The sequence below is a fragment of the Colias croceus genome, chromosome Z (assembly GCF_905220415.1).
Source record: "Colias croceus chromosome Z, ilColCroc2.1".
In the NCBI taxonomy this organism is placed as follows: Eukaryota; Metazoa; Arthropoda; class Insecta; order Lepidoptera; family Pieridae; genus Colias; species Colias croceus.
Window position 1 is genome coordinate 12,060,540 of NC_059568.1, and position 9,998 is coordinate 12,070,537.

At 32.1% G+C, this 9,998-nt stretch overlaps 2 protein-coding genes across 5 annotated transcripts in view; one reads left to right on the top strand and one right to left on the bottom strand.

Annotated features, from left to right (window-relative positions):
- Positions 1 to 1,580, bottom strand: part of LOC123705549 — a 42,745-nt gene extending 41,165 nt beyond the window's left edge. The window contains exons 1-3 of the mRNA XM_045654382.1: positions 1,415 to 1,580; positions 1,063 to 1,195; positions 374 to 523 (exon numbers count right to left, since the gene is read on the bottom strand). Coding sequence (XP_045510338.1) covers positions 374 to 523; positions 1,063 to 1,191 — 279 coding nt within the window. The 5' untranslated portion in view covers positions 1,192 to 1,195; positions 1,415 to 1,580. The remainder of the gene's footprint in view (positions 1 to 373; positions 524 to 1,062; positions 1,196 to 1,414) is intronic.
- Positions 1,581 to 4,807: 3,227 nt separating this feature from the next.
- Positions 4,808 to 9,959, top strand: LOC123705016 (sulfhydryl oxidase 1-like). 4 transcript variants are annotated; one of them, XM_045653568.1, is made up of 3 exons: positions 4,808 to 6,730; positions 8,926 to 8,974; positions 9,701 to 9,959. In XM_045653568.1, the coding sequence occupies exons 1-2, from the start codon at positions 5,043 to 5,045 to the stop codon at positions 8,966 to 8,968; spliced, it is 1,731 nt and encodes a 576-aa protein (XP_045509524.1). In that variant the 5' UTR covers positions 4,808 to 5,042; the 3' UTR covers positions 8,969 to 8,974; positions 9,701 to 9,959. The 4 variants fall into 4 exon arrangements, 3 of the variants coding, with proteins under 3 accessions (XP_045509524.1, XP_045509525.1, XP_045509526.1); XM_045653569.1 differs by having other exon boundaries at positions 8,929 to 8,974; XR_006753244.1 differs by having other exon boundaries at positions 4,808 to 8,974.
- Positions 9,960 to 9,998: the final 39 nt, after the last annotated feature.

A 9,998-nucleotide genomic window follows, 5' to 3' on the forward strand; every position in this document is an offset into this window, starting at 1 on the left:
AAATCTGCAGTCTTTGATAGCCAGTAATGTATGTGTATAATGTCGCCTCTACACATAGTCCAGCGCATTCGCCAACGCGCTGGCGGTGCGCTTGCAAACGCGCTTGTGAGCAATCCACACATTGGGAGGTCATTCAGTATGGTACGCGCTGCAAGCTCGCAAGCGCGCTGGCCTACGTTCAAATACCTACCACCAACGCGCAAACGCCCGTTCTACACATAGACAATTGCATGTGCCAACGCGCTTGCCGACGCGTTGGCCTATGTGTAGTGCCGGCATAATGTACATACAATTGTGGATTAAATAGTTTATATCAAAGATTATTCCCTAAAATTTTTTCTATAAAACTAATAGTATACAGCATAATAATTACTTTAAATGCTGTTGCAGCTGCTCTTGCCTTCCTTTTCTTCCTGTTGTTCTTTTTCTTCTTTTTTCCTTGCTGCGGATTCTCTACTTCAGCTTCCTCTTCTTGCTTACTGTCTGCTTCCACTTCAGCCTCAGATGTAGAATTTACTTCCAACTGGCAACAAAATATTGAATACTTTGTTTTGTATGAAACTTAATATTTTTACTATTAGGGTCGATCAATCATGAAAAAACATCACGCATAGAACACATGTATTAAAAAATCTTCGGTTCTTCAGTTGATACAGCAAAGCAATATTGTATTTTCAATAATAATTGTACACTTATGCTAATTTAAATTTACTAAAAAATAAACTTCGCTAGGGCAGCTTTGTTAAGCAATGTGCAAACATAAACTTTAACAGTAGTTTTCGCTTTAGAAGACTCTTAGAAACTATTAAAATTTTCAAATTGCATTAATTTGTAGTGCATTTTTTATAGTATAGATATGTTTGTAACAAGTACAGCTTTAGTTACTTGTAAAAGATGTAATTTTACATTGTTTAATTTTCATCTCAGTGCAACCCGGGTGAACCCCCAATTCAATACTAAACAATAATAAACTTCAAGTTTTATACATTAGCATTTCTTAAATACAATAATAAAAACAATTGCTTCGCAATATTAAATTTTCAATAACAAATCTATACTTACAACGGAATAAGCTGCACCAGCGGACTCTTGTCTTGCATAAAGTGGTACAAAGTCATCATCAGAGTTTTCATCATCAACTGGTGGTAGCGTAGTTGTACCCAAGAGTCTTCGTAAGTTTCGAGTAGACATTCTGCTGAATTATTAAGCTTATATTAGACTAATGTACAAAACAGATTTAACTTGGTGAAAAATAATTATTTATTTCTAATTCCATAACTAGGATTCTTGTTTAACCCACAAACTTAAATTTTTAATAGAAGACTTGTAAATAATTTTCAAGTTATTATACTTATTTTAATAAAAATACCCCCTTTATTATTTTATAAAAACATGATATTTCGAATATGCTTACTTTACTGCTGCTGCCTTCTAATAATTTAACCAATGGTTCTAGCGATATAAATTTGACCGATTCATAGATTTACTGTTCACAAATATAGAATAAAGTATATATTTAAGACTTAAATAGCAGATGAAGAACAAGAACTCCGATAAAGTTCATGCTGAACACCAAAATCAATAAATGAACTGTCAACGTCAATACCTTTAGAGCGTTTTCACATTAACCGATCCGATATCGGGTACCTATGGGACGCCGATAGCCGATATCCGATATCAGGGGTAAGTAAAATGTAAGGCCGTGTTTCCACCTGCAAGTAAACTCGCGGAAGTCTTGCATGAGTTACTTGCAATATCGTTTACATATCCTGCAATTTATTGCTGCAATAAATGTCATGCGAGAAGCTCGCAGATCATATTATCGCAACTTATCGCGGAAGTGTTTACACTCCAGATCTTGCGAGTGTCGGGATAGGAATTACTGTCACAATTTTTCTATTCTATTTTCTGAAATAATGTCGTCAAGATGCGCACATGTAGCAGCTACATTAACAATTTAATTGTCGAAAAATAAAAATAAATCAATTTGGGTTCGAGCAAGGTTCGAGACTGGATTTCTAGGAAACATGAAGCTGGTACTTACTATAATTATTTATTGCGCGAAATACAACTGGAAGATGGTCAATAAAAATATACAACCATTAATAAATAAAATTGTAATATTACTATACTATATTAATTTATAATGTGTACTGTATAAATGTAAAATGAACTAATGTAAATAATACATTGTTTAAATAATAATTTACGTAAATTAAATTAAAATTGAATAGGCATAATATTCCGCCAACCCGCACTTGGCCAGCGTGGTGGATTATGGCCTGTACCCTCATAGGAGGCCCGTGTCCCAGCAGTGGGAACGTATATGGGCTGATGATGATGATGAAGCATAATATAAATATTTGTATGCTATTTGTTGGCGGATTGTGCGGACATAAAATTTGTTATAAAAACTTTGTAACCACAATTCAAACAAATAAATTTTCATTTCATTTAATTTTCAAAAAATAATCACTTTATTCCATCTTAAGATGCCATAAAATCCTATTGACTTTATAGTTTCTCCACAAGAGCATTCATGACTTTGTCGTCGACTCATTATTTTCAACAAAATCAAAAGCCTTGCGGGCGATATTTGCAGCTTGCTGCGAGATATACGGAACTAGACCAATAAGCAGCGAGATTTGTCGCGAGTAGACGCAGTCATGTTTACACACGCTTTCGCAACTTCTCGCAAGAAGAAGAACTTCTCTCTATTTTTATACTTACTTAGTAAATGGCTCATCTAAATAATGTGCAGTAATTAATAATATCAAATCTTTTTTATATTTTAATTTTCCGTTTTTGAAGTCGGTTTTTATCAAGGTTATTTGTACAGTATGTACCTACGATCTATTAGTTGAATTTTTTCAATCATACCTTTTTAATATAAAAAATATACAATACTAGCTTACCGCTCGCGGCTTCGCCCGCTTTCTCTAAAACGATTTGAGATTTAAACTATCCTACTACTAAAACTATCTCTCAAGTTGGATCGAACTGCACATGATGTGCGAATTTTATTATAAGGTTAACGGTTAAGTGGTTTAGGAGTCCATTGAGGACAAACATTGTGACATGAGATTTATATTTATTAAGATTATGGCAATTTTGTTTAGAGAGTTTTCTCTTGGTTTTCTCTAAAAATTTCTAGCAACACTCATGATGATATAGGAACGATTTTATCGGATAATGTGAAAGGGCAAAATGTATCCGATATTGGATCGGATAATGTGAAAACGCTCTTACGCATGTGTAATGAATTATTTAATCTGTGCGCATGTTGAGGTACCAAGAAGGGAGGTACCTTGAAATTATAGATTAATTAGATATAAGCTTCTTGGATTACCCGCTACCCGGACATCCCCTACTAGCCCGTAGACAGAAAAACCTCACCCTCTGTAGGACCGTGTACTGCAATTGCATATTATATCTCAGTGCTGTATTATAAAATTACATCCTGAATATCTTTGTGATTTATTCTTACTCATCACTATATTTTTGAGTTGGTACAGCTATATAATAATTGGTACCATACTATTTATTATTGAACTAGGCCATACGATCCACCTAGAAATTGGATCCTTTGTCTGTCTATCCTTCTCTTCATAACGCCTACTACACTGGACCGATTTGGATCAAATCAAAAGAAAACAGATTATTAATATATTTGAAATACAAATATAAAAAAAATAATCAAAATCTGTTTTTTCTCTTTCTTACTAGCTAGACTATGGCTAGATGGCTTAGCATAATAAGGGACAAATAGCTTGAAAAGTTGAAATGCGAGCGGGTAAATGTCCAGTACATATTATATTGATAATATTGAAACACTACTTAGTAGAATGTATGATAAAATAAACTATAATATAATGTACATTGTACATATGTATTTATTATACCGTAAATGTGTAAACACCTTAAGAGACTGAGTAATAATTTTTATTCATAGCTGATAAAATATACAGTTTTCAACGTAGCCTTATCTTCTATGTGCTCGAGGATTTCTCTATTTTTTTTTACCGATACATAATTCCTGAGATGGTGCAAAGGCAAACAAAATTCAAATCGATCATTCAAATTGATCACCTTTTAAATCACAGATCACAGCCTTATGTACCATTGATTTTTTTTTTATGCTATTATATTCTTATTATATTATAGTCACTTTATTAATAATTAGAAACTAGAAATATTATCTGTCCTGATAGTGATAGTTAATCTGGTACTGATTATGGCGAACCACGGCGCGCGAGCTTACAGCACAGCTATAGGTCTACCCAAGAAGCTTATTAATACACTGGAGATTGCACTATGAACGTAACGCCGGTGTCGCCTAGCCGTAGCCGAGTTGACGTACAGGCGCTGCTGATACGCTTTCGTCACGTGCATACGGTAGGTTGACGCCTGGTTGACAGCGAGGCGAAAGGCGTTACGGTTACGATCCCTTTCCGATCCCATATGTGTGCTGAGACCTTAACTTGTCACAAGAAAATATGACAATATGAAAATATTCAAGGTCATATTTTCTTGTGACAAGTTAATGTTCATAGTGCAATCTCCAGTGTATTTAAGATAGATAGTCACCTTACGATCACGGGGTACGATTTTATCAGTATACTTTATTTGTATTTTGTTGTATAATATGGCAATGTTTATATTGTCTGTATTTTGAAGCTGTGGTTCAGTAGGTATGTTTTGTTCATTCGTTCCCTTGTTCGTTCCTATGTTCACTCGATCGCTCTCTTGCAATGTACTGTCAACTGTGTGACGATGTAAATGTAACGTCCTGTGAGTAGTGTGTGAGTACCTTATCATCAATCATCATTTTCTAGTTTCTACGTTTGCCTTTGCGACGTCTTGTGTTACGTACCTACCTACGAAGGTACCTACAAACATAAATGGTGCGATAGTAAACTGTCTGTGACGTATTAATTTAACACGGATGAAAAGAGGGAAATATAAATCGGTGTTGATAAATTACTAAATTAGTTTTTAAACTAAACAGACTCGCGGTGAACTTGTTTCTGTGGTGCTTAAAAATGAACTACTGGTGTTTTCTATTCATAGGTGTTTTTCTTCTGATATTTGTTAATGGAGCTGTTGTACCAGACAGTAATGATGTAGAACAGCAAGGGCTTTATAGTAAGTCAGACCACGTAACTGTGTTAACTAACAGAAACTTTAATAGAAAAATATATGGTCAAAAAAATGCTTACATAGTCCAGTTTTACAACAGTTACTGCGGACACTGCCGCGCGTTTGCTCCGAAATTTAAAAGCTTAGCTGCTGATGTCTCTGCATGGAAAAATGTTATAAAATTGGCCGTCATTGATTGTTCAGTGGAGGAAAATAATGAAATATGTAGACAATTTGAAGTAATGGCATATCCATCTTTACGCTATTTACATGAGTTCTACAAAAAAGGTAATGCCTTTGTTGGGGAAAAATTTCAGTTAGCAGATACAGCAGAGAAACTAAGAGCTCAACTGATAGCTAAACTGCAATCTGAACAATCTCTAGGCCGTCTATCATCAGCTCCTCTTCTCAATATAGCAGCTTATGAATCTTACACTACTGCCTTGAGTACTATGTCCAATGATGTCATATATACTTTCCTAGTTTTTGAAAATGAAAATTCTACTATTGGTTCTGAGCTAGCTCTAGACATTAATGATTATGAGCATATTAAGGTTCTAAGAGTGCAAGAAATTTGTGAGTTGGCCACAGTAGCGGGTGTTACAAGATTTCCTGGATTAGTTGCAGTTAGATCAACATTAGAACCAACACCACTCACACCAAAGAATCCTACGAGACAAACCCTGCTTAAGGCTGTTAATGCATTTTTAAGGTCTAAAAATTATGTGTTGCCCGCTAGAGATATAGAAATTGATGACAACAATGACAGTTTTATTACTAAAGATAAACCAGCACAAGATCCTGATTTTGTTTATTATACAGACCTAGAAAAAACACTTAAGACAAGTCTGCATACAGAAATAACTAGACATAAAGTACTGAGTGGTGAACCATTGCAAGCACTCCTTGATTATTTAGATGTGCTTATTGTATCATTTCCGGCTAGATACAATTTAAAAGAGTACCTTATTGAGTTACGAAATATTCTGGGCAGAAAATCTCAATGGAGTGGAAGTGAAATATACGAAACTGTAAAAAGGCTAGAAAATAATTATAATACCGTTTTTTCACCGGAACTAGAATATATAGGATGCAGAGGAAGCCAACCTCAATATAGAGGTTATACTTGTGGACTATGGACATTATTCCATACATTAACCGTGAATGCCGCACAACAACCTGGCATAGAAGGCCCCAAAGTATTGAAGGCAATGCATGGCTATGTCAAACATTTCTTCGGTTGCACTGATTGCTCCCAGCATTTCCAAAGTATGGCTGCAAGGAACAGAATATTTGATGTAAAAGAAAATGACAAGGCTGTACTTTGGCTTTGGATTTCACACAATGAAGTAAATTTAAGGTTGGCCGGAGACGTCACTGAAGATCCTGAACACCCCAAGATTCAATTTCCTAGTGCTATCAAGTGTCCTGAATGCAGGCAGGCCCGAGGCGCCTGGAACTTACCCAATGTGTATCAATATTTGCAAAGGATGTATGGAGCCGACAACATACAAGATGCTAGAAGAGCGAGATCCACAGCTGCAGCGCAAAGCCCTCTATCAAACCTGGATATTGGAATGCTAAGCCTTCTGTACATATTTTCTTTTCTTATTCTCATTTTAGTTATTAAGTACTTCCTATCTAAAAGATTTTTTAGAAAACGTCGCTATAAGCATGCCTGGGGTAAAGTATAACTTTACAACTAAATCAATCAGGCCCATCTGAATTGTGTAAGATATATGAGTGAGATATGCATGGTCATAAGTCATAACATCAATTTTTGTACATAAAATCACTATTATGCTATTATGTTAGGAATGAAAAGAATTTAAGTAAATTATCTATTTATTGATTAGCTTTGAATAATGCATTTAGGAATTTTTACTATGAACTTTGATGTCTTTCCATTAGTCATAATTTAATTTTTATTCTCTGATAAACTTATTCAATTTTAACTTTCTCTTATTTTATCTTATGCAAAAGATAAACTGGTACTGATTTAATATAGATTAATATAAACGTACAGGTTACATATACAACTTGTAGTAATATTATTTATTCTATTTGATAAAGTGAAAGTTTATTTCAACTTTCAAATTGATAATGACCTACTTATTATATATTTGTATATATTTATATTTATTTCTGGCTAACAAATGATATCTTCAATTAACCATCATTCTGTAGTATTTTCAACTTATTTCTACTATCTGATCTCATTAAATCATCATCTCAGAAATCATACATGATTGCATTTTAGTTGCATTTGAATATGTATAACTTATTTTTAATAGTCACTAGTTAAACGCCCGCGGCTTCGCCCGCTTTGTCTAAAACCTAATAAATTATATACTAAAACCTTCCTCTTGAATCACTCTATCTATTAAAAAAAACCGCATCAAAATCCGTTGCGTAGTTTTAAAGATTTAAGCATACAAAGGGACGTAAGGACATTGGGACACACGGACAGAAAAAGCGACTTTGTTTTATACTATGTAGTGATAGTGAAGTATTTTGAAATTTTGTTTAACAAGATTACTAATTACTTAGTATCTAGTTTGTGCCTTGAAATAAAACAAGTGGAGCATCACCAATCTAAACATGATGAATTATAAATGTAATGAAATCTGTATTTTTTATGGATAGGATGATCTAATAATAATTTATATTTATTATTTGGTTTATTAAGTGTAAAGATTATTTGGGTATATATATTTTTAATAAAATAGATATTTACAATTTTATCTTTAATAAATAAATTTTACTTCGGTTCAATTACATTCATTGCTTTGAATCACTATTTGTTTTGGAATTTTTAATGAAGCTTTAAATAGAGTAAAACAATTGAAACCATGAAAAATTGGCAATCATGATTATTAAGTCTATACTAGAGTATTAGGTAACCTTTTAATATTTTAAGAATTTAATCTTTTTCATTTTTTGGGATGATGATTTTAATTTTTACTATGAAAATATACACACTATTTTATCATGTTTATACATGTTTGTTTTTAAAAAGTTAATTTAAATTATTTATTAAATTATATAAAAGTCGGTACTTTGCAAGATTTTAGTTTATAACATTTGTAGCTCAATCGTAGAACGGATACTCAATGGTAATTAATAATTTTAATGATTGTTATTCATAAAGCTCAATATTCAATTAAAAATAAGATAACAGACAACTTTTATTATAATAGTTATTATATAATTTAATGTAGTGAAATTTACAAGGGGAATTTTATTCTTAAGATTTGTATTCATAGAGATTGGAAATCGACAATAGCATGTACATTATAATTTCTTTGAACAATAATTATCTATCATAAACCGTTATGAACTTATTTAATTTATTATCATTTGGTGAATATTATCCATCAAGTTCACAGTTAAATTGAAGAACCGTAATCATTATTTCCAAGATTAAATTATTTCATTCCGAATTTATTGTTCCAATTAAATGGCAGCTATGTGTAATAATGCAATATGTATAATTCATTCCTAAAAAACATTCGTACGTGTATGCATTCCGTATTGTGATTTAACATATCATTTGTAAGCATTAGATTAAATCAATTAAATAATTATTCATGAGGTTATACCATGACCTTTCTGCAACATTTGTTATTGATTGACACCCGGTAGAGTTTAATAATTTCAGCTATAACTCATTTTAGTTAATTAAAGACTTAAAGCTGCCCTAGTAGAAATTTATAAATATTAAATAATTTATTTTAATATAATTGTTTTAATTCATGGCCGATTAATATTATTCTTTAATTTAAGCAGTTTGCTTCATCGCGTCTGGAGAGAATCTTCTTTTAACTAGAGTCAGGTCAGTTTTGATTTTTCATAATATCGGTGGAGGGTGAAAATATGATACGATCTTGGAAATACCAATATATACTTACGCTCTTTTATAATTTTATTACGATTTAAACGATTTTTTTAAATATTTAAGAATGGTCATGCTCATATTGTTTAATTACATGGGATTTAGCTAAATGTTCATTGCTCTTACTGGCTTGCGCTTGGGTTATCATTTACCAACATGTCCTTAGTATAACTTGGTGTTTATAGCTTTGTTGTTGCTTATGAATAAACGTTCTTTTCGTTATATACTCTCTTTGAAATTAATTGAAATTCAATATTTTTCTATCAAGGATAATCCCAAAATGCATATGACTACTGGCATACAAGCCTTAAAAATATAAATACATATTATTTATTTTGCGTTTGCTTATCAATTATTATAAATATCCGTCATACGTTTATTTTTAATTTATAGGACTATTTAAAACGGGACTAAACAAAACATAAATAATAGGAAATAATTAGTTACATAAACAATCTTGTTTTTCCAGTCAAAACCACACCACGCCAATACTTATATCGACATGCAATCTATACCTTATTATACCTAATGCATATTATTATATATTATCGGATACAATACTATTCTTTAAAGCTTGCTGTTCAAAATTCAAGCAAGATAGATTAGGTATCTACGTTCCATCAATTAATTGTAAATTAGATAAATGATATAAATTTTAATTTACAGGTATATGGCTGCTTGACTAATGCTCTAAGGAAGTAATGAACAACGAATAATTTATACAAGTTCTATGGAAGATTCGACCAGTGATAATCTCATATTGTACTAAAATTTAGATTCCAATAATAACTAGTTCTAAGCTTAATGTGTTATTTCTATAATGGCATTCTATTTATTGCATTATCAATGTATCGATCATTATATAAATAATTGTGAATATAACTAATAGCTGTAAAATGTAAATAAAACCTATATTTTTTGGCAATCTATATTTTATTTTATCTCACCAAGACGAGTGGGGCTG

Bases quoted from the DNA above. Each gene is read 5' to 3' on its own strand.
- LOC123705016 (XM_045653568.1), top strand. From the start codon at position 5,043: ATGAACTACTGGTGTTTTCTATTCATAGGTGTTTTTCTTCTGATATTT. The intron at 6,731-8,925 runs GTACATATTTTC...CTTTAATTTAAG, and splicing joins ATTGGAATGCTAAGCCTTCT to CAGTTTGCTTCATCGCGTCT.